The sequence below is a fragment of the Ovis aries genome, chromosome 1 (genome assembly GCF_016772045.2).
Source record: "Ovis aries strain OAR_USU_Benz2616 breed Rambouillet chromosome 1, ARS-UI_Ramb_v3.0, whole genome shotgun sequence".
NCBI lineage: Eukaryota > Metazoa > Chordata > Mammalia > Artiodactyla > Bovidae > Ovis > Ovis aries.
In genome coordinates this window covers 104062365-104085433 of record NC_056054.1, presented here as the reverse complement: position 1 = coordinate 104085433, position 23069 = coordinate 104062365, and the positions used below count along the sequence as shown (strand labels likewise).

At 48.2% G+C, this 23069-nt stretch overlaps 3 protein-coding genes across 12 annotated transcripts; 1 reads left to right on the top strand and 2 right to left on the bottom strand.

Annotated features, from left to right (window-relative positions):
• Positions 1–568: 568 nt before the first annotated feature.
• CHTOP (chromatin target of PRMT1) lies at positions 569–9786 on the bottom strand. 6 transcript variants are annotated; one of them, XM_027975429.2, is made up of 7 exons: positions 9520–9786; positions 8308–8389; positions 6703–6856; positions 6011–6094; positions 4016–4202; positions 3057–3194; positions 569–1410 (listed from the first exon to the last, which is right to left on the bottom strand). In XM_027975429.2, the coding sequence occupies exons 2-7, from the start codon at positions 8370–8372 to the stop codon at positions 1205–1207; spliced, it is 834 nt and encodes a 277-aa protein (XP_027831230.1). In that variant the 5' UTR covers positions 8373–8389; positions 9520–9786; the 3' UTR covers positions 569–1204. The 6 variants fall into 6 exon arrangements, with proteins under 6 accessions (XP_027831230.1, XP_027831235.1, XP_042110128.1 ...); XM_027975434.2 differs by having other exon boundaries at positions 4016–4199; XM_042254194.1 differs by lacking the exon at positions 3057–3194.
• Positions 9787–11025: 1239 nt separating this feature from the next.
• Positions 11026–14613, bottom strand: S100A1 (S100 calcium binding protein A1). 3 transcript variants are annotated; one of them, XM_060402179.1, is made up of 4 exons: positions 14539–14613; positions 13338–13482; positions 12498–12650; positions 11026–11335 (listed from the first exon to the last, which is right to left on the bottom strand). In XM_060402179.1, exons 2-4 carry the CDS (start codon positions 13458–13460, stop codon positions 11192–11194), a joined length of 420 nt encoding a protein of 139 aa, XP_060258162.1. In that variant the 5' UTR covers positions 13461–13482; positions 14539–14613; the 3' UTR covers positions 11026–11191. The 3 variants fall into 3 exon arrangements, with proteins under 3 accessions (XP_060258162.1, XP_042110147.1, XP_004002578.1); XM_042254213.1 differs by lacking the exon at positions 13338–13482 and having other exon boundaries at positions 12498–12698; XM_004002529.4 differs by lacking the exon at positions 13338–13482.
• Positions 14614–15825: 1212 nt separating this feature from the next.
• S100A13 (S100 calcium binding protein A13) lies at positions 15826–22633 on the top strand. Of its 3 annotated transcripts, none has more exons than XM_004022908.4 (3): positions 15826–15877; positions 16810–17003; positions 22405–22633. In XM_004022908.4, the coding sequence occupies exons 2-3, from the start codon at positions 16851–16853 to the stop codon at positions 22546–22548; spliced, it is 297 nt and encodes a 98-aa protein (XP_004022957.1). In that variant the 5' UTR covers positions 15826–15877; positions 16810–16850; the 3' UTR covers positions 22549–22633. The 3 variants fall into 3 exon arrangements, with proteins under 3 accessions (XP_004022957.1, XP_011963424.1, XP_004022956.1); XM_012108034.4 differs by having other exon boundaries at positions 15854–16105; XM_004022907.6 differs by having other exon boundaries at positions 15854–16652.
• The last annotated feature ends 436 nt before the right edge of the window (positions 22634–23069 follow it).

Here is a 23069-nt window from a genome sequence, read left to right as displayed (position 1 = left end):
TGGGGATTATTCAAAAGAGGGAAAATTGTTCACTTTCTGTCCCAAACTCTCACCCTCCCCACCCTGAATTTTAATACAACTATGAAGGACTCACAACTCTACAGGTGTATCTTAAAATACTGTTATAGTGGCCATAGCATTTGAAATAGCCCAACAAATAAAGAGAAAGTCCTGGATGGGTTTGAGAGAACAATTTCTTGTTGTAACGAACCCGAAACAAAAGATTCTACTGAAACTGAACAGTTGACAGACTATGGCTGAACTTTAACCTTTATGGGGAGTAAGAAGAGGGTCAACAAATGGAGAAGCCCAAGATTGGTCTGGGGTAAACAGAAGGATAACAGCACTTTAGCAAGGTTATCTTCTGACCCCTCCCACCAGGTATCTGTCATCAATTTTCAGCCCTTTCCATTCTGAGGCATCTGGCAAACCAAAAGGCTTTCTCCTCTTTTGTAGGATGTTAAGCCAACCCCGAAACATCCCTTAGAGCATGATGCAAAACCAAGAGGGAAAGTTTATAAATCTCATTCCCAGGTAGGAAGCGCACATATCCAAACCAGCACGATGGTTAAGTGGTACAAGTGTACACGGTAATAACTTTAATTAAATCAGAGCTGCTAGCACGTGTAACGTGTTTGGTAGCCCTGTAGCTATGTCAGTGTTCCCAATTTACTAAAACATCAATGTGGCAGAATGCATTTACGAGCTCCAGATTTTCTGAACACTTTAAAGAGGCTATTAAAAACGTTAAACAGAATTCTATCTCAGAAACTTAGACATTAAGGTGGAACACTGGTGGGCTCTTTCTGGGACTTTTTCACGGGGGCACCAAAATGAACAGAGGAAATGTTAGACTGTCAAAGCATATGACAGATGAGGGGAGGCAGATGGGGGAAGAGGGTGTACTAGCCACAAGGCCAACACATTCATGTTCAAAGAAAAGCCTGGGTGAAGGGAGCCCCTCCCCCCACCAAGTAACAAAACCAAAGCAAACCCCAGTCAGAGGGGAAAAGAAGGGTTTCATACAACATAGTATCAAAAAGTAAAAGGAACACAACTAAATGCACAAACTGGTGGCAAGTCAGTCCAGAGCCTATTATGATAGGTCCTTTCAGTATCAGTCAGCTTTCTTCTCATCTGTTATCTTAAGGTTATTTACAGATGTGTGACTTGAACAAGAGTCTTCCAGGAGGGTGGGCAGGCTTCAATCATTGGTTTCGGGATCTGTCTGAGCCATGTAAGCATCCAACTCAGCATCCAGGTGTCCTTTTGTTTTCGACATGTACGCGTCCAACTGGTTGTCCAGCTGCTCCTTGGTCAGTACAGGGCGAGCAAGGGCACCTCTCCCTCGTCCACGGCCTCGGCCTCTGCCTCCAAAGCCCCCTCTTCCCCGACCTATCATACCCCGACCTGGCCCAAAGGAAAAAGAAGAAAACAGTTACAAGTATGTTTAATGGGTACTATGGTAAATGCCCCTCAGAGCAGCGGGGCCTAGCTGAGAAAGGCTGAAGGGCAGGGCAAAGAGGAGAAATCTGGAAAAACAGGAAACACACTGGGTAGAAAGCAACACATGGAAAGCACACATAATGAATCCCTTATTACATGCTCATCTCTAAATGCTAATTTTAAAAATTCTATCAAAGGGAAAATAACTGATAATTAAAATTTCTTAATCTCTCTCAAAATGGAGAAACTAAAAAAATTTGAGACTCACTATAAGCTTATAATTAAAATGCAAATACATTATAGATAACTCCATTTAGTAAGATAGGGAGAAGTAACAAGGGCACAGAGAAACAGGGATGTGAAGCTAGACAGTTTTCAAATTAAACTTAATTGGCGATCCTTCAGAAAAATTAGCTCATCTCTCCTCAAATTTATCAAACCTAAGGAGCTGGCTGATCCTATGTCAGGAGACTGAGGAGTTATTCTGACATAGGAACAATTAAGGGAGTTGGGAAAAAACACTTGGAGAAGTTCCAGCCATTTCTATCTCCTGATTCTATTCACATTGTAACAATTACGGTTATCTGAGAGGTGGTTTCAATTCACTTAACAAAACATACCCAGCTTTCTGAAAAGCTACTCTAGACTCCTCCCCACAAAATCCTTGTGATGTCTCTCAGAAACCAAGTCAAGATAGTTTGAACAAGCTATTTCATCCTGAAACCCAAACTAGCTTGCACTTCACTCAATCAGCCAAGCAACATATAATGCGAGAGAAGAAAATAAACTCTCAAGTTATCAAATGTCCTTTCTCAACAGTTATTATCCCCTGGCTACTTCAAGGTTATAAATTATGGAAGACCCACCACACACTTTAAAAAAAGGACCAAAGCAAATATATACAGGGGCTACAAGAATGTATGTATTTTTTTCCTGGATAGGTGTTGATGGGAGTTTTCCACTAAGCTTTAAGCCAGAAAACTCCCATGAGATTTGGTATTAACAGCAGCAACACCAGTAAAAATTCTTTTCCAATCTGGGCCATGCAGTCACAAGACAAGTATCACTAAGTCTGAAGGTAAGATTATCAACAAGAGTCAGTTAATTAACTGACACAATACCATCTTGCTTTTTCTACTTTGATGGAAAAATCTCTGGTTTTGCATAGACACAAACCGAGTCAATACCTAGCTCCAAGCCTACCATCTTAACTCTGCTTTACTTTTGTTCACCCCCCTCTTCTCTATTATTAGACTCAAAGCAGGGTTTTGAGCTACGAGGTGGATTGTGTGGTGGTGGGATAGGGACAAAAAAAGATAAAACCCTTAACTGACCATCTTGTCATTTTAATAATACACTTTAAATTTGCAAGAGCCTGAAAGACTGCATATAATCTGGCTCTGTAACACATACCTCACTGTTCTTGGAAAACCCATGACAGACTTTCACACTACCAGCATGTGTATTTAGAAAATAAGCCAGTTTCATAAAACAAACAAGACAAACAAATAAGCCTGCCTATGACTTGAAGCTGTGCAGAAAGGTGGCTCTGAGTTTTGAAGGGAGAGAAATAAGGGGAAGCTAGTCTCTGAAGTTGGTAGCTGACTAACCTCTACCACCGATTCCGCCACGACCCATAGCTCCACGCCCTAGGCCCCCTCTCCCAGGACCTCCACGACCTCGAACACCACCTCTTCTTAAGCCCATTCGGGGAGCTACGGCTCGTCCACCTCGGAGCAGGTTTTGACCTTGGAGAGGAGGCATACAATGTATATGCAGGTAAATCCAAGAGAGACAAAGTAGATGCTAACCAAAGGCAGGCGGTGAGGGTTAAATGAGAGTTAATTCAGTTAATTTTTAGGTTGGGTGGGGCAAGCTGCACACTGAGTATGAACAGATTAAGCTGCTCTTTATTCAATCAATTCAACAAATCTGACCACAAATCCATTTTTGGAAGAAGTTGGCAGTTAAATCAATTAGTAAGTATATACATTAATAAGTATATATTGAATAATCATAGATAGGTACCTAGCACCATGATAGATTTAAAAATAAATGATATGATTCCTGCTCTTAGTACATTTTTGCAGGGGACAAGAACTATACAGGGAACAGTATAACAGTGCCCAAAATGTTACATATAATTAAGAGCTATGGGTCAACTTGTGTTTTTTTTCCAGGTGTAACAGTGTTTCACTAGAACAGAACCACGAACAGATGATTAGTTAAGATATAGGCCAAAAGACCCATAAATTTCTTAATTTGACTTATTTCTAGAACTTGAATGTGCTCTGAATCAAGCAGCAGCAGGGTGTTTTAAGATGGAATGGAGATGACATGAATTACCTGTTGTTACGCAGGTCATAGCCTCTCACCATTGCACATTATCAGAAAAGGAATGGTATCGATAAAAGACATGCAGCACTATTAAAAATACGTGATTTCAAAAGTTATTAATTTATATTAATACAAATTCAGGCTTAAAGATGTTAACAAATGTGTCCATAGCAGCCCAAGAGAAAAGGGAAGGGGGTGGGTCCCGAACAATTGTCAGGTACACAGCACTGACCTCGGAGCGACATCCCGCCCCTAAGCAGGGTTCTTGTGGCACGTCCCCCACGAAGTCCTCCTCTGGGCAAGCCTCTCTGGATAATGGGCAGGCCTCTTCCTCCGATTGCTCCCCTGGCCAAGGTCCCTATGGGTCGGCCTAACCGTGCCTGGATGTTACTCTTACCCAGGCGCTGCTTTAAGCTCTTCTGGAAGAAAAGGTGTTAGGGAATTGAGATCAAAAAAGCAATCCAATGGGATTCAGCAACTAAAAGTGCAGAGAAAAAGAAGCGAGATGTCTGTGTGGTGGGAAATAAACCTGCACTTGCTGTCAAGGATCCCAAACCAGAAGCCTGCCTTTGCCTCAGAACACAGTGTAAGAGAAGCAGAGTTTTGATCCGGAGCTTCTAAGAAGCTTGAGTATGGTTCCATGAAATTGGCATCACCACAAATTATCTCACTAGTTTGGCTACAGAAGTCATATACCACTATTTGGAATGTAAGTTTTAATAAGAACACTATATTTCAAATCGTGGATTCTGCTGATTTTGAACCACCAGTTGACAATGATATGACTTGATTCATACCTGCCCAAGGACTACCACTCTCTTCAAAGGCTTACTCAAACACCATAGGAAGTTCATCACACTCTGGGCAAAATTTAAATTATAAGTTCATTTGAATTCTTGTGACATAACAACAAGTTTGATTTCTCAGTCAAAGAGGCCAGTGTGTCCATTTTTCCTCTGAGTATCTATCTCCAGACGGTCCACTTTTTACCTTAAGATGTAAATAAACACAAAAAAGTCAAATCTCCTTTCCTTACATATCTTAAATAGTGATAATTCCATGTCTACCTTTGCAAACAGCTCCATTAAGTCAGTATAATGACCTTTAATTTATAATAAACATATAACTCAAATACATCTCCAGAGAAAACCAGCCGAACCTGCATTAGAATTGAGTTGAGCTATAACCATAAAACTGAGGGTCACATGTGAGAACAAGGATATACCATATAGATTTTTCAATAATCTGTCCCTCAAAGAGAAACCATGAAAACGAGATCTCAGACAATTAAATTCCTTCAAAGGAATGGATGACTGTGTTGCCTTGAACACCAAAGCCCTAGCAAGCCTGCTCTTCTAAAAAGACTAAGTCAATATGAATGAAAATACATTAAGTATCCTCAGGCTTCACACACAAGTTACTACAAATGATTTTCTCTGCAACCATATGCTGTGAATTATTATTATTAGCCTAAGATTACAAACTGCTCATCAGAGGGATAGGCTCTGAATGACACGAGGTCAGGACTTCATTCTACAAGTCTGTTGTGTTTGGTCATTCCAAGTATATCCTCTCAAGATCTGTGCTTTAAGGGGAGACTATAGTACTTCAAAGTTCTTCTCTCTTCCCAGTCCTGCCTTGCCACCAAACCCTGTTCTCTAACTTAATAAGAAGCTCAAGTATGTCAGCTGTACCATCCAGTCTCCACTCTAGAGCTGTGCTTGCTATAGGCTAAGGTATCCACTAGCCACATGTGGCTATTAAATTACAAGCAAAAAAAGTAAAATAAAGTAAAAAATTTAAGCCCCCCAATCACTCTAGTTATATTTTCAGTGCTCAACAGTCACGTGGCTAATGGCTACTGGAGAGCACAGCTATAGATAGAGCATTTCCATCATCACAGAAAGTTCTACGGGACACCACTGCTCTAGAGGCTACTTTCTGCACAGATTATATTTAAAGCTTGTTAAAATGGTCCTTTGGAATAATATGTCAGACTTGTCTTCAGCAATTTTTAATATTTACTCTTAGAAAACAGTGGTGCTTTTTACTGCTTTCCTGAGTCAGGGATGAATGCAGCCACTCCAAGGCTTATGGTAGCTGAAGCAGAAGGCCTTGTTTATTTTTGGTCAATGAGCCCAATGGTTCAGGGTGGGGGTGGAAGGGTGTTATATTTAACTGCTGATTTTATGCACAGCCATGCAGTGCTTCCAGTTAAAGTCCTTACAGTTGCATGGCACCGCCCTCCAGACGCCCAGCCACAGCTTGGACATATCCTTCCACCGCCACTGTCCGGACTTGCATAAAAAGTCTATGAATAATAAAGAGCAGGTTTTATTTCAGATCTGAATAGGATTATTTCTTAACGGAAATTTGAAAGCGAACCCACTAACTCTTAAATTACTCAGTGCTGTTGTTCTATTTTACTGACAAGACTTTAGGTGCTGTGGAGATGAGGGTCACCCTACTTTTTCCACTGTTTAGCACTGAAAACCTTTGACTAAAAGCCCTTTCAGATTCCCTGTACTAGGGAAGCAAGAATAAAGTCTTTTCCCTAATTTGTAAATAATTTAATGGGGAATATAGGACTTGAAGATCATCTAAAACAGAAACTAAAAATTCTTTGTGGAAAAGCCAGTCAATCTATTCTTAAGGGCAAAGGATCAGAAAACAAGAGATTAATACTCATTGGTAACATAGAAACAGGCCACATTGATGGCAAACTCCCTAAAAGAGAAAGACAACAAAAAGTTACTTATTGTTACCTGCCCAAATGGGAATCCTCTGAGCTTCTCTCTCCTCCAGAGAAGTTCAGCTTTTGCCCTGAGCCACCTCATAATTACCCATCATGTCCTGACAGCCTCAGTGGACTGCCTGACAGATCAGCTGCTTCTGGAGCATTACGACCCATGCTCTCACCTGCTTAAGTTTTAATGCTGCCTGGACAGAGGGTCTATTCTCCATCTGCTGGGCCAGTCTTCTGTTTCTGGCACTGGCTAGCTGCTGCTGTTGCTGCATCGAAGCCCGAATATTCACTGGCATCGGCTGTTTGTTCTTCAGCATATTAGTAAAGCTTCAAGGTCGAACAAAATGGATGTTTAAATAAAAGCTTTATTACAAAACATTTATTGGCATTTTCATGGCTTGCTAGACCAGGAGCTCCAGATCCCACGAACTTAAAGTGGTACACTTAGATCAGTGCTGATGTGGGTTCAAGACTCCTCTGCTTCCACAAACTTGCAAGAATCAGAAACTCAGAAATGCAGCTAAGTGTAGCACATTCAATCAAAAGTGATAACAAGGGCTCAGGTAACGGCTTTTAGAGGTGGAAAGCATGAAAAACACGCAATAAGCAGATATGATGACAAGAGACAGAAGATGTAGTTTCAAAGACGGACAATGCAAGCCAAAACCTCAGGAGACCTGAGGGTGCTATTTTACGGGCAAATACACGGAAGGACAAGAGCACCTTCAAAGCCCATGGAAATGATATACCCACATAAATTGTAAGAGCATATCACATTTTCTCATGTATTTGGTCACTTGCTGCTGCTGCTGCTACTAAGTCGCTTCAGTCGTGTCCGACTCTGTGCGACCCCATAGACGGCAGCCCACCAGGCTCCCCTGTCCCTGGGATTCTCCAGGCAAGAACACTGGAGTGGGTTGCCATTTCCACTTAGTAATATGCAAATATGGAGAATCAGAGTAACACACCCTAAGAGATAAAGAGAAGTAAATATGCTTCAGAAAAGACAAACAAACATAAGTAAATCATTCAGTGGTCTAATATCAGCTTAATAAAGTCACTAGTCAAAGGCACTCAATGAACAAAGCTCTCAGACAGAAAGTGCCTTTAAATACTGTAACTTTCTTTTAGTATCAAATGATTCTTTTTTCTGACTCCAAACGATAACTTCTGAAAAGGTTAGTTCAATCATCTAAGAGCTTGTGAAGACACTCTTCTATTACTCCTGTCAAGTTAAGTTTAATGGGATGAAAGAGAACACTCAACTGTAAAAGAATTGAAAACAAAAACAAACTAAAGCAGAGTGGAGAGAAAGTGAAATGGAGCAAAGCAAGTGCCTCTTACAAGGCCCAAGAATGACATTCAAGGGCCTTTGGACATATTCTTAGCTTGCTACCTGCCTCTTACAGGCCAGACACAACACTGCTGGCCTTGGACTGGGCAGCAAGCCTACTGCAGCCAGGGTCATGCTACTGAGCTGCACCACCCCTGTATCAACGTAAAAATATGTGAAGAAAAGGGAGGGTGTGAGGAGTCTTTTTAAAATACATCCCACCAGATAAATATTTCAGATAGCATAATATAAAAATCTAATGATAAGGGGTTTTGAAACAACCGCCCAATTTGTTTTGTGTACCACATACGATGCAACTAAGAACAGAGGTCTGTAGCCTTCTGTTGGTATTTAGTTTAAAACAGACTTTTGTGCATTGGACCCCAGCGCCAATTTAAGTAATGTTTTCTTATGAACGAGCTGAAGTTGCTGTTGGCTGCCTCACCGCTCATTTAGAGACATCTTGGTGGTGCTTTTTAGCACAACTTTCGGCGCAGACTGTGCAGCCATCTTCAAATCCCGAGAATCTACAAAGGACAATGGGCAGAATGAGCAAACCAGAATGGCGACTATCTCCTTTCAACAAGACCCAAAGACCCCAAAATGAATGAAAAGGTTTGTATCGATGACTATCAACAATCACACCAAAACTCATTTCAGGCACTTAAACAGAAGCTAGTTACTTCAAACTAATAAACTCCTGGGGCTTCCCAGATGGTGCAGTAGTACAGAATTCGCCTACCAATGCAGGAGACTCGGGTTCTATCCCAAGGTATGGAAAATCTGGAGTAGAAAAATGGCAACCCTCTCCAGTATTCATGGCTGAAAAATTCCATGGACAGAGGAGCCTGGAGGGCTACAGTCTATGGGGTCGCCAAGAGTAGGACACGACTGAACACACACACCGTATGTTTCAAGGCCGCAGGACAGAAAATATCTGCCCAAGCCTCCAAAATGGCAGACCCAAAGCAAGTGTTGTTAAGAGTCTGGTTTTTCATCAACAGCGGTCCTTCTCAACCTTGGCGGCAAGGAGCTTTAAATAAACAAAACAGAAAGCACTCAGAAGCCTGAGCCCACACCATTTCAAGCACAGTCTCTGATGGTGAAGTCTGGGGATGAGCCATTTATATAGCAAGGGAAAATACGTCTACCTCGCTGCTTCCCACGTGCAGCTAAAACTGAGAACTACTGAACTAGAGAGATGACACAGGTATACCAATTTCGCAATCAAGTTAGGGGCATCAGCAAGGGCCTGGCGACCTGGGGGAGGGAGGGAATAGGAAAGATTTCCTCCACGAGCATTCCCCTGGGAGTGCGCTCCCAGAGAGCGCGCCACAAAATTTAACCCTAAAGCCGCCATTACTTTCCAACGCTCCTTGAAGTCGAGTAATCCTCCTTTCATCTCAAACCTCTGTCAGAACCGCCAACGTAACTCAACTCGCCAACGTTCCTTTCTCATCCCTATCAAATTCCACCCTTTCCGTCAATCCCGCGACGATTTTCCGTGCGGGGTCTCCCCCGCCTCCCTCTCACGGGCTCCGCCCCCTTCGGGGCCTCCGACTCCCTATTTGCTTCCACATCCCACCAGCTCCTGCTCCGCGTCTGCCGGGCCCCTCGGCTCCCCCAAACTCTCGCCCTCCTCACCACAGACACGTACCGAAGGAAACGGACGCCAGTGCTCCTCCCGGGGCTGCCACCACGGCTGCGGCAGGCGGGCCGGGGGCCGGCCGAACCTGAGTTGACGGTGGAGGGGCTCGGGTTAACTTGGTGGGCGGTTGGTTAGATGTGTTAAGCGGTAGATTGTTAAGTTAGTTCGTTGCTGCTGGCTGGTTGTCCGGTCGGCCGGTCCGCCTGCTCACCCGGCCTGCTCTTTCCTTCCTTTCACTACAGCCGCTGCCGTCAACTCCCGCTCGGTGTGGAAAACAAAATGGCCGCCACGCCCAGGGCGGAATGGGACCGGCTAAAATGGCGTCGACGCAGTTACGTCAGACGTCAGATCCGCCGCATCCCTAGAGGGGCGGGAAAACTTGTGCCACGCCTGGGCGGGGATTAGGGCGGAGCCCTAGGAAGAAGGCGGGACTTTAGCGAAGGCCTCGTCTGTATTACACGCAGCGCCCCGCCCGGGGAAGGGCGTGGCCAAATGGTTTCGCTCTTGAGTTTTAACGGGCTGCGGATGATTAAGTGATTCGCGTCTCTTGGGCTGATTTGGTCTCCGTGAAAGAATTGTCCGTATTTTCTCGCGCGTCCTTCTGCCCCTGAACTAAGACAGAACAACTAAAATTCTTCAGGCGGATGTGCCTCGATCTCTCTTGCGGACCACTGGGCTCGGGTAGTTTGCACTCGGGTAGTTGCACTCCCCTTATTCACCCCGGGCCCGGGTCCGAGAATTGTAGGCTATAGCAAAAGCCCCAGCGGAGGCAGGGGAGCCAGTGATCAGAGCACACCTCTGCTGGGTTCAGCGCCACTCACCACCGTCCGTCCATAATTTCCTCTTCACTTCCCTCCCCAGCTTGGCCTGAATATTGTTAAATCCTTATTTTGTGGGGCCTTTGCGTCTCCCCTCCCGTTTCCGTGTCCACTCTCGCCGTTTTCCATTCATGTGGATTTTGATGCAGACCTATACGGGATTTTTATTATGCTTTGACACACAATAAAGGGCTCGAATGTTTGAAGAATGAGCGAATGAACACATCTTCACCCCTGCCCCCAGTATAGGCGCCTCAGATCCTTTCATTTTCCTTCTTAGCATATATTTGTGAGTTTAATGTTTTGGTATCCTTACTGGGCTTTACCTATGTGACGCTGAGGGTTGTGTGTTGTTAGGTTCACTGCTGTGTCCCCAGCTCCCATACGATGTCTAGCACGTGGTAGGTCTTCAGTAAATATTCTTTGAAGGTTGAAGGGAAATTCTGCCTTTATAGCTGAGACCCTGGTGCACGTATTAGCTTCATACATCCTCCACTTCTGGCTGGAACCTTGAATCCCAGCCTTCCTGGGCCTTCAGCATTCCTTAAATAGGAAGATGCAAGGGTCCCTTGACCTATCTCCAAAAAGATCTCTCCTCAAATAAGGCAAGTTGTGAGTGAGCAGCCTTCATTTCCCCACCTACTCTATACTGTCCACCTACTCTGTGCTGTTAGCAAAGGAGACAGACAGCAACTGGTGGCTGGTGAGACAGAAGCCTTTAATGAAAGAAGAATTGCAGGCCTGGCCCACTATTCTTGCGCCCTTGTTGGTGGGGAGGGAAAAGTAAGGTGAGGAGGAAGCAGGTTGAAGGAGCAGGCATGGCAGGGTAGAGGGGTAGGGCGCTGCCTGCTGGGGCCGGCTCCTCAACTGTTCTCCCAGAAGAAGTTGTTGCACGCCACTGTGAGGGCAGCCACCAGCACCACATACTCCTGGAAGTCCACCTCCCCGTCTCCATTCTCATCGAGCTCCTTCATCACCTTGTCCACAGCATCTGCATCCTTCTGGGCCTGTGGAGGGAGGAGATGGGGAGAGAGGTATATAGGGAGACAACAGCACTGGATCAGGGGCATGCGGGGAGGGGTGATTGACTGGGGAGAAAAAGGCAGAGATGAGCAAGAGGAAAACTACTTATAATTACAGGACTCTTGTTTCCCTCCTCAAAACCAAGAAAACATTTGTGGCTTCCGGTTGCCTGCAGAATTAGCTCCCTAATAAAAACAGTTACCGTATGTTGAGTGCCTACAATGTGACAAGTTCTGCACTAGGAGCTTTACAAGCATTCTCATTTAATTCTAGCACAACTAGTATGAAGTGGGTTTCATTATTCCCATTCTAGAGAAGAAACAAATTGACATTTAGTGGTTAAAGAACATGCCCAAACTCACACAACTAGAAAGTAGTAGCATCAGAATGTGAACCCAGGTCTCATAAAATCTAAAAGCTGGTACACTTTCTACTGGCTTCTTTTCTGCATCCTTCAGTTCGATCAAAACTACTGAACATATTCCATCTTCTCTCTCCCATCCTCCTGTTCAGATATTGTGCGTGTGAAGTTGGCTTCAGTCGTGTCCAACTTTTTGTGACCCTATGGACTGTAGCCTGTCAGGCTGCTCTGTCCATGGGATTCTCCAGGCAAGAATACTAGAGTGGGTTGCCGTGCCCTCCTCCAGGGGATCTTCCTGACCCAGAGATGTTTCCCGCAGCTTCTGCATTGGAGCGGATTCTGAGGCTGAGCCACCTGGGAAACCTTCAGATACTGTACCTCCTCCTAAAATGTCTTTACTTACTCTAATAACCTCCCAGGGGCTTGAGTGCCACCTCTTTGGAGAGGCTCTCCCACTTCAGTTAGGTTAACATTCTCCCATGGTCCTTTCTGATGCCTCTGTTAAGGCCCTGGGTGCTTCCTGGTGTTCAAGCTTTGCTTGCAAGTGTCAGTCTTTTCCTTCTAGACTGTGTGTTTCGTTATTGATGTGTCTACACGTTGCCTAGCCCTTAACAGGTGATCAGTAAATCAGGGCATTTTGACTTGAACCCAGAGGAGTGTGGGGCGGGGGGAGGGGGAGGAGACGGATGGTTGAGCTGAACTGGGGTGGGGAGATGGCAGAGAGGAGCCTACTCTGTTCCCCCATCCCTCCCCCACACCACCCTGTACCCCGACCCTGTGCTCACATCCAGGAAGCCGGAGAGCTCCGTCTGCAGCAGCTCTTTCAGCTCCTTCTTGCTCAGCTTGTACTTGTCTCCCTCTTTGCCCGAGTGGGCATGGAACACATTGATGAGAGTCTCCATCGCCGTCTCCAGCTCAGAGCCCATCTCGAAGCTCACCTACCCACGTCCCATCATGGAAGTGAGCTTGGACCATGCTTAGGGTACCTGGGGTTGGGGTAGGGTCCCACAGCTCAAAGAGCCATGAGGTCGGATCCGCACCACTATTCATCCTTCCTGAGATTTTACACAAACAGAACTTCTAGACTCATTCTCTGAGCCCTTCAATCCATACCCTAGCCAGAGGGAGTCAGGGCTTTGGGCATGGAGGTGGAGCAGCTGGAGCTGGGCTCACTTTAGAGGCCTGGAGTGGACTCTGCTTGGCTCCTGGCTGCCTGGACAGACACTGAGGTGGGTGGGGCAGGCAGGCGGGGGTGGTCACAGGACCCAGTCTGGCTTCCTCTGGCTCTATTTTTACCCTTGGATTGCCTGCCTAGCACAGCCGAGCTCTGCTCTTGGGGATGGTGGGCTGGGCTCCCCTCTATAACCTTGACTCTGTGGCCCACCGTAAACAGCCTGGAGCCCTTGGTCAGCTTGGTGGAGAGGGTGGCAGTCCGAGTGGGTGGTTCAAGATTCATAGGGAGGGAGCCTGAACATGTCCCTTTGGCTTCCCTCCGTTACCTGGAGTTTGCTTCCTCTTACTTCTCTGCAGAACCAGCCCTTCTACTGGGCAGTAGTGGGAAGGGAAAGGGCAATGTCTGAGTCTTTTCCCTGGAGCCAGGGCTCCCAAGGAAGAGGAGGAGATACCTGTGGGATCTTGTCTCTGCTCTTGGCCACTCCTGTCCCTAGGCCAACTTGGGTGATGTTGGGACAGTGGCAGCAGGGAGGATGGGGCTGGTATGTGTTTGGGGAGATAAAGGCTGAATGCATGAGGTCTTCTGAATCCAAGGGGCTGGGAGAGAGGAGGGGAAAAATGGAGGGGTCTGTTGAAGAGAGGGGACTACCAAGCCAGGGGGCCTCTTTCCCTTGGCCTTGGGACAGTTGGCCCCTCCACAGCCTCCGGGGGCAGCTCAGGTATCTCAGATCAGGTATCCCCATCCTTCCCCAGGCCTGAGGGGTCAGACAATGGGCCCTGATCAGATGACATCCTAGCTCTTCAATGGAGCCCTTGTATGTGTCACCTGAACTCCGGACATGAGAAGCGGTTGTCACAGAGACCTGGGGGAGATGGAACCCAAGCCGGGGCTGATAGAGGGGATAAGGAGGAAGAAGGAGGGGGTGCTCTTGGCTCAGTTACCAGCCCCATCCAGGAAGGGCACCTAGAGGTTGCCTGGACCTCGAGCAGCCTGGGATTTTGCGTAGGGGCCATTCTGAAAGGATCTTGGCAGGGAGGGGGTAGACAGAAAAACAAAGGGAAAGAATGAGAGGAAAGAGGAGCTGAGGCATGGGACAAGGAGGAGGAGGAGGAGAAAGGGAGGTCATATGAAGGGAGGGTGGGAGTGGGGAGAGTTCCCCAGTGCCCCCTCTTCCTGGTATCACATGGTCCGTGCTCTGGGAGGGAACCTGGGCAAGGCTGGGTGGGGTGGCAGATAGACCAAGGCTGCCGGTGGGTGGGCATGCAGAAGGAGCGGTTCCATCTGCCTCCTTATTCTTATGCCACTGGATGCGAGGCAAGACCTGGGTCTCCTCCCCAGGAGATGGAGGGAGCTTTGTGGGGGCTCTTGAGGGCTCTGTGGTAGGAGGCCCGGGTCTCCTGGAAGCTCAGTGGCTGGAGTTCCCACTGGCTTCCTCACCCCCTGCCCTGCCCCGAGCTCCCAGATTTCCCTCTGACCTTCACTTGCCTCCCCCCAGCACCTTCCAAACAATGTCTCCCCCAAATCCCAAACTCCTCTCAGACCCTCAGGGCACTGCAGTGCCATCATCCTCTGTCTCCTGGAGCCTTGCTGAAGCCCCCTCTTCCCCAGGCTGGCCAGGGCAGGGAGCAGGGCAGATGGGGCAGGATACTCACTGTCAGCCTGGGAGCAGGTTCTGGACAGGCAGACGAGGCTGCAAATGTGGCTCCTGGAGCTGTGCGGGAAGACCTGTCTTCAGTTGTCCTTCCCCCGCGACGCCCCCTCCACACCGGCTCCACCCCTTCACAGACAGACACCCAGTGGGGCGAGGGGCCAGGAGTGGACAGAGGCGCCCTCTGTCTCCTGGGCTGAAACAGGCTGCCCTGTGTCCTCTTCTCCAGCCTAGGATGCCACCCCCACGCGGGGGCCCCAAATGGCAGGGCCCAGGAGGAAGGGAGGTGGGAAAGGTCCTGGGAAGAAGGAACACTGAGAGGCCTTCTGGGCTCTTCCTCCCACTCTCCACCCTCCCCACCCAGTAATAATGGGTGTGCAGCCGGGCAGAGAGGAGGTGCATGCACCTGACTGAGGGGGCTCATCTTGGAGGGGACTCCTCGGTGAATAATTTTGTCTTGGGAGTCTCCCTGAGGGGTTTCAGCTTGACAATCCCACTGAGGGATTTCAATCCAGGGTCTCCTCTGTGCGGGGCACTCAGCCTGGGTCCCCCTCTGTTTGTCGGGTCTCAGTCTGGATCCTCTGTGGAGGTCTTGGGCTGCAGGGTCCTTAGTGGGCTCTCATTTTGAGAGGCCCTGTGTGGTGTTTCTTAGATGGGACCTCTCAGTGCTGAGCTCCCCCAGTTGGTTTTTTCAATCTGCAGTGGTTTCTGCTGCTGCTGCTAAGTCACTTCAGTCGTGTCTGACTCTATTCGACCCCATAGATGGCAGCCCACGAGGCTCCCCTGTCCCTGGCATTCTCCAGGCAAGAACACTGGAGTGGGTTGCTGTTTCTTTCTCCAATGCATGAAAGTGAAAAGTGAAAGGAAAGCCGCTCAGTCATGTCCGACTCCCAGCGACCCCATGGACTGCAGCCCACCAGGCTCCTCTGTCCATGGGATTTTCCAGGCAAGAACACTGGAGTGGGGTGCCCTTGCCTTCTCCGCAATGGAAATATACATACACCTGGTTAGAGGAGGGGGTATGGTGGGCCAGCAGGCTCCCTGTATTGGGAGGGGTGGGGTCCCAGGATGCCTGCTGAGTGGGATCTGGCCAGGCAGCTCCAGGCGAGTCCCCTCCTCACCAAGTGGAGGCAGGGAGGCTGGGTTGTGGGGATCAGGATTCCTGGCCTGATTGCTGGGGCCGGGGTGGGATGCGGTAGGCGTGATTGGGCAGGTCCCCTCTCCACAATCTACGACGGAAACTTGACACCTCCGGGCTTGGGAGGGGCTCTCTCCTCCTTCCTGGACGTTTATAAGCCACAGCCCCGGGGCTCCTGCTTGCTGCACCCCATCTCCTTGCCCCGGTGAGTCTTTCCCTTTAACCCCGGAGGGAGCCTGGGGAGCATTTTTTTTCCGCCCTGGGCTCCCAAGTCCCTCCCCTGGACCTGGCTTAGACTGGGATTCAGGAAATGGCTTTGGGAAATCCAGCAACAGTCCTCGCAGAGAGGAGGGGGTGGGCTGGAAAAGAGAGGATGAGTGGGCATGGCCCCAGCCGTTACCCCTTCTCATCCCCCTCTACCGCTGCCTCCACTGTGAGTGCCAGTACCCAGCCCAGACTGCCGTTTCTGGGAGACGAGGGCGGGGAGGGCTGTGCGGTCTTGAGCTCCACAGTCTGCCCAGCTGCCCCCCGAGGGGAGATGCGAGTGGGGCGACAGAGAGGCGGGTTCTGTCCAGACTGAGCCAGCCCTGACCACAGCTGGGCATCTGCCAGACCCTGGCTTCTCTGCTGGGAAGAGCGGCCAGTGTGTGTGTGGGGGCGGGTGCAGTGCGGGCGGGTGGAGACCCAGGTCCTTGCACAAACAAGCTTTGGAGACAAACAACCCCGTGACCCTTTGAGGCTGGTGAGACTCCAAGAAAGGGTCTTGGGACTAAACCCCACAGAAGGGCCACCCGAGACTGAGGGGAGTCCAGAGAAAGACCCCAGACCGAAAGCCTCCTCCCAGACGGAGGCGTCTCCAGACTGGGGGACCAACGCACAGGGGTCCCTGAGACGTGGACACAGCAAAAGGATCCCCAGACTGCGAGACCTAGAGAGGAAGGGGTTTCTGGAAGTGCACACTCCTGCCTCCTTACGCTGAGGTACCGATGCCTGGTCCTTTGCCCCAAGCTCCATCCCCTCATCCCTGTCCCTTCCCTTCTTCCCTGTGAGGCTTCCTCAGGCAGAGGCTTGAGGTGGCAGCGCCAGGGCAGGGGGCGCTGTCCTGACTCTCCCTTCCTCTCCTTCCCCCTCCTGCAGGCCAGCCCTGTGAGGACACCAGCTCCAGCTGCAAGGTCCCGATGGCAGCCGAGCCACTCACTGAGCTGGAGGCGGCCATTGAGACAGTGGTCAACACCTTCTTCACCTTCGCAGGGCGGGAAGGCCGGAAAGGCAGCCTCAGCGTCAATGAGTTTAAGGAACTGGTCACTCAGCAGTTGCCTCACCTGCTCAAGGTGGGTGGGGCTCTCTGGGCATGCGTTTTTGGGAGCCAGGGACTGTGGGTCTGTGAGGAGATATTGCTGAGCATAAGGTGACCACAGGTGTACTGAGGAGAAAGGTGTGGCAACTGCGTGTGTAAATGGTCTGAGTGTTCTTGCCTGGCGTGTGTGTGTGTGTGTGTGTGTGTGTGTGACTAGGTAATACTGTGAGTGCGTGTGTGTTGCTGCAGAGGGCTTTGTGCTCCTCGCAGACGATGCTGTTGGGTTCTTGTTGGGTCTCTCTGCGCCTCCCTGGTTTCATTTTCCCAGCACAGGACTGGACCCAGAGCTGCTTTCTGGAAGATTCATAGGCCATCAGAGCTGAAAGGAGGCCAAGAGAAAATATGGTCCAAAGTCCTCACTTCACATGTATAGAAGCTGGGGCCCAGCTATGGGAAAGGGTTTGTTAAAAATAAAAACACAGCCAAACTCATAGAGTCGCAGAATCTCAAAGCAGGAGGCTCCTGTAAGTGGTTTGTGGTTATTGCCCACACTCTCTGGGAATCCCCTCGGTAATGCAACTGGCAGCATCATTCTTTCTCTCCTACTTAGAGGATGGGGTAGGGATTTACGTTTCATCCGCACTGGGTTGGCACAGCATCCCAGGCTGTTCACAGTTTCACTTACATCCTTTCTGAAAATTCACAGGCACACAAAAGTGTGTGAATATGGATTAAAAAAAAAAACAACAACAACAACACCCCTGCTCCGCGCCCCCCCCCCTACAAACTAGTCTCTGAAATTCATCGCCTATCATTTGCAATATCTCCTACAGCCTTAAACTTCTCCCTTCCTCTTCTCACAGGAAACGTCAGGCTCTCCCCTGGAAATACAGCATTCCCTGTAGCCCTGTCAAATAATGACTGGTTTTTCTTCCAGATCTAATTCCTTCTGGGCCTGGAAATGCAGGTCGTGACCTCTTTGCTTTTCATTGCAACTTGCAAATGATAGTTTCTTCTCCTTCTCCTCCCCCACGCTCCCTCTCCCATCCCCGCTCCCCCCATCCCTTCTTCTTCTTTTTGGCTGCACCCGTGCATCTTGTGGGATTTTTTTTTTAGTTCCCGGACCAGGGGTCAAACCCAGGCCCTAGGCAGTGAGAGCACAGAGTCCTAAGCACTGCACTGCCAGGAAATTCCATCTTCATCGTGAGACACTCAGCTCCTTGGAAGCTCATACAGATGCCTGCCATTCTTGGACAGCTTATAGCTCTTCAGCTTCTGGCTTACTGTTTTTCTTCTCATCAGTGCCACTGTCAGCATCCACACAGACAACTCATTCAACACCTGGGCCTTTCGATCTCTTGAATTCCTCCCTTTCAAAGATTCTGTCTTCCTGCATCTCAGCATTCTTGGCTCTCTGCCCCACTGCCCTGTTCAAGATTTTTGGATCCTGTCATTACCAGTGCGTCATCTCCACAATCTTAGTTCCAGGCCTCTCTTCATCTGCCACCTCCTGTCATTCCAGTTCTATTCCTCTATCTCATTCCTCCACCCCACCATGCTGACTTCACTGGGACCTTCAGTCTCTTGACCTTAATTAACACTTTTCCATCTTCCATCACCATCCCTTGAGACCTCATTTCCCTTCTTACTCTGCTGGGTTCTAAGGCTCACCACTATAATCACTTGCTCAACCTCCCTTGATTCTCTTTCTTTCTGTCCTACTTATTTGGCAAAATTTCAACCCAGGTTAAATCCAACATTTCAGCTCCATTAGCTTGCTGGTGAAACCCACCATTCTGCGTCTACACGGCTGAATTTGGCTGGAGAAAAATATACTTCCATGTTGACTTGTCTCACTTTAAATCTATGACTGTTGGCAATGCCTGGTCATTCTCCATTTCCCTACAGGATTCATTTACCAGCCCTTTCAGATGATTATTTCACAACTTTTCCTTTCTCCTCAACTCCAGGACCCCTTCTCATAGTCTCCTTGTCACTGAGAACTTTTCTCACTGAGAAAATAAAAGCCATCAGGAAGCTTCCATGTGCTTCCTCGCCCAAATTTACTAACTGATCAACACAGTTCCCGCCTTCCTTCATGTTATGGGAATGATCTATCTCTGCTTTTAAGGCCGGTGCCTCTGCTGGTGCGCTCAGTCCCATCCCTTCTCACCTTCTGAAAGACGTTACTCTCCCAATTCTTCCTCTCTTCTCTTGCATCATCAAAACTACCCTCTGTAGGGACTTCCCTGGTGGTCCAGTGGTTAAGACTTCCCCTTTCAATGCAGGGGACACGGCTTCGATCCCTAGTCAGGGAGCTAAGATCCCATACCTTGTGGCCAAAAAATCAAAATGTAAAGCAGAAGCAATACTGTAACGAATTTAATAAAGCCTTCTAAAATGGCCCACATAAAAAAAATCTTAACACTTCCCTCTCTACTAGATTGTTCTGATCGGTTTGCGAACGCTACCTCCCGTCTTAAAAGAAAACCGCCCTTGACCCTGTAATTCCCTCCAGCTATGTGTTACACCTCTGCTCCTCTTTGTAGTAAAACTCCTCAAAAGCAGGGAGAGTTATTTATACTTGCCGTCCCTGCTTTTCCTCTCCTGGTTCAGAATGCACATCCTCTAGGGGTCTGCTAGGCTTACTCCTCATTTGACTCAGGTGGCACGTCCTCAGAGTGGCCCTCCTGTGCCACCGCGCACAGAAATCACGTCCTGTGCCCTGTCTCTTTGTCGTTGTTGAGTTGCTCAGTCGTGTTGACTCTTTTGTGACCTCATGGACTGTGGCCTGCCAGGTTCCTTTGTCCATGGGATTTTCTAGGCAAGAACACTGGAGTGGGTTGCCATTTCCTTCTCCAGGGGAGTCTTCCCGACCCCGGGATTGAACTCTCATCTCCACATCTTGTGCAATGCAGGTGGACTCTTTACTGCTGAGATACCAGGGAAGCCTAAGACGTCAGGACTGGTGTGTGCTTAGTTGCTCGGTCGTGTCTCTTTGCTAGCCCATGGACTCTAGCCCGCAAGGCTCCTCTGTCCATGGGATTTCCCAGGCAAGAATACTGGAGTGGGTTGCCATTGCCTGCTCCGGGGGATCTTCCCAACCCAGAGATCCAACCTGTGTCTCTTGCCTCTCCTACATTGGCAGGTGGATTCTTTACCACTGTGCCACCTGGATAGCCCTCTGTCCCCTTTACCCTAGAGCTGTTTTCATTCAGGACAGTTTCTTCACAACAGCCTCCATTACATAATTGAATTTTATTTATTTTTAAGATATTTATTTACTTATTTGACTGCGCCAAGTCTGAGTTGCAGCATGTGGGATCTAGTTCTCTGACCAGGGATTGAATCCAGGCCTCCTGCATCGCGAGCGTGGAGTCTTAGCTGTTGGACCACCGGGGAAGTTCCTCCGTTATATAATTTTCTGTTACCAAGAAGTAACATGTAATTTCCTTCCTTCCCATTGTAGGAAACATTCTTATTTTCCTAAAGGTGAGGGATCTGCTCACTGTTCTATTTTCAGCACTTAGCGTAGTGTCTGACTCTTAGGTGGCAGTGTTTAGTCGATCAGTCTTGTCTGACTCTTTGTGACGCTACAGACTGCAGCACGCCAGGCTTCCCTGCCCTTCAGTGTCTCCTGGAGCTTGCTCAAACTCCTGTCCATTGAGTCAGTGATGCCATCCAACCATCTCATCCTCTGTCGCCCCCTTCTCCTCCTGCCCCCAATCTTATCCATGTTTCCCTTCATATCCATCAGTGTAGTTTTCTTCACAAAAGCTTAATATAGTTCTACATTTTCCATTTATTTTTTACTATTTTAAGGGGAATCTTTCGTTATATTTCCAAAGTGGTATTTGTTTTTGAGTATTAATATTGTCACCAGATACTTTATCATTTCTAATAGTTTCTTTTTTGGGGAAAGAAATACAGAATTGCAGCTAAGAGCATAAGCTCTGAGTTAGACAACCTAGGTTCAGATACAGGGTCTAGTTTGTCATCTGTGATGAGTCCTTTAATCCTTCTGAGCCTTAACGTCTCATCTGTGAACTGGACTCGTAGTAATACCGTTCTTGTTGGACTGGTCTTGCATTAATTCAGTCAGTGTTTACTGAGTGCCTACTATGTCCTATTCTGACACTGTCCTAGGCTTTGGGTTATAGTAGTGAACAAGCCCCCACTATATGCCAAACACTCTCCCAGGCATTGGTATCATGGTGGTGGACGAGATGGACAAGACCCCTGTGCTCCTTGAGCCTTTCATTCTAGCAGATTATGAAGACTGAATGATGGAAAGCATGTAATATGTTCAGCATAATGCTTGGAACAGTCAGCACTATTAAATGCTTACACTTATTGAAATGTTAGCTTTTATCGCTCTTTTTGGTTTTTCCTAGGTATACAATTATATAATTGCTAATATAACAAGGGGTGAGTTGACATCTTCTTTCTTAACAATTTTACCTTTTGTTTCTTTCTCTTGACTAATTGTATGTCTCCCCTCTCCCTCCCCGCGTTACACTGGCAATTGCTTTCCACTGGCAGTGCTTATAGTATTTTGCAGTTAAGTGTGATTGCGGCCTTTAAAAAAGCCTGTTGAGCTCTTCTGTGAATTAGTTTCGTGCCGTCTATAGATCTGGAAAGCCTTCTTAACCGTCATCCAAACGTTGATTCAGATGTTGGGCATGCGCTGTGCCTGAGGCATGCTTGTCTGGTTCGACATGGGTCCGCCATTCAATAGTCAACTTTTCTGCTGTGGTTATCCATCTGGCAACAAATCCTTTGATCACGGTGGTCCGACTTAGAATAGCCTTAGATTTCACAGGTCTGCTGGGAGAGACTTGGCCAAGGACCCCCTAGAAAACCAGATACCTTGTGTCCTTGCCATTCTCCTGATCTACCAGGCTAGTGACCCGGCTGGAAGAATGAGAAGGGATTAGGGTTATGCAAGCAGGCAGCAAAGTGCTGTGAACTCCTCCAACTTTCTGTGAAGGAGGAGGGTGCCCTGAGAAGACTCTGAGGGTGGTCAGAGGGAGTCCCTGCCTACAAGGGCTCCCCAAGTGTCCTTGGGCTTATCCCAGGGCTGGTGCAGTGATGTGCTGAAGCCTCCTGGCACCTGCAGTTGAAGGCCCATTTGTGCGTCTCTTCCCCACTCTGCGTTCAGGGACATCACATTTATGGTTCACAATCCCCCATGGTGGGTGTATTTAGATCACAGCACACACTATAACGAGGTTCCCCACTTCCATCCTTTGCTTCCGCCTGGTGGAGTTGGGCACCTGGGCAGTGCCATGTTGGGGCTGCAGCTTCATCCAGAAGGTGTGGGGGTAGCCCTCGTGCTCTTTGAGGGACGGGAACAGTGCCTGGCAATTCTTCCCTGTCTCCCTGTGTCAAAACAGTCATTTCTAACTCCACTGTTTGCTGTGGTGTCTCCTCAGGATGTGGGCTCCTTAGATGAGAAGATGAAGAGCTTGGATGTGAATCAGGACTCAGAGCTCAAGTTCAGCGAGTACTGGAGGCTGATTGGGGAGCTGGCAAAGGAGATGAGGAAAGAGAAGGCCCTGGAGATCCGGAAGAAGTGAAGCCAGCTGGTTGGGATGGGGGCCGGCATGGCATGGCTGGGTTGAACCCCACTCCCTTCAAATAAAGCTTTCTCCTTGAAACACAGATGTTGCTTATTCACGCCCATCCTGATTTCTTCTCTTGAGACCAGGGGGGTGGGAAAGCTCTGCCCCCACCTGAGGGCAAGTCCAAAAATTATGAGCACCAACATAATTCGTCTTCAAATACTCTGCACCATCAGGTCTTGAACGGGTAGGTGCTCAGTAATACATGGTTGATGAGTGAATATGTGAAAGGGAGAGTGAGATCTCTGGGACGTGTGAGGGGACTTATATCCCACCAGCTGCTCTGGGGCTTGGCCCTGGCTTTCACTTTCTTATTCCCAGGGTTTGCGTCCTTGGGTGGTAGTGATAGCAGTGAACATGTGTTGAGGGCTTGGTCTGTGCCGGGAATGGTGCTGAGCATTTTCTTGTATTAGTTAATTCTCACAGGCTGTTGAGGTAAGTACTATTTTTAAGTCCTGTATCAAAGATGTGGAAAC

Bases quoted from the DNA above. Each gene is read 5' to 3' on its own strand.
- CHTOP (XM_027975429.2), bottom strand. From the start codon at position 8,372: ATGGCTGCACAGTCTGCGCCGAAAGTTGTGCTAAAAAGCACCACCAAG. The intron at 6,857-8,307 runs GTGAGGCAGCCA...TCGACCTTGAAG, and splicing joins AAGATGTCTCTAAATGAGCG to CTTTACTAATATGCTGAAGA. The intron at 1,411-3,056 runs GTTAGTCAGCTA...CCTTTGGGCCAG, and splicing joins TGGCGGAATCGGTGGTAGAG to GTCGGGGTATGATAGGTCGG.
- S100A1 (XM_060402179.1), bottom strand. From the start codon at position 13,460: ATGCATTCAGCCTTTATCTCCCCAAACACATACCAGCCCCATCCTCCC. The intron at 12,651-13,337 runs GTATCTCCTCCT...GGACGTGGGTAG, and splicing joins GCAGAGACAAGATCCCACAG to GTGAGCTTCGAGATGGGCTC. The intron at 11,336-12,497 runs GTGAGCACAGGG...CTCCCTCCACAG, and splicing joins AGCTCTCCGGCTTCCTGGAT to GCCCAGAAGGATGCAGATGC.
- S100A13 (XM_004022908.4), top strand. From the start codon at position 16,851: ATGGCAGCCGAGCCACTCACTGAGCTGGAGGCGGCCATTGAGACAGTG. The intron at 17,004-22,404 runs GTGGGTGGGGCT...GTGTCTCCTCAG, and splicing joins AGTTGCCTCACCTGCTCAAG to GATGTGGGCTCCTTAGATGA.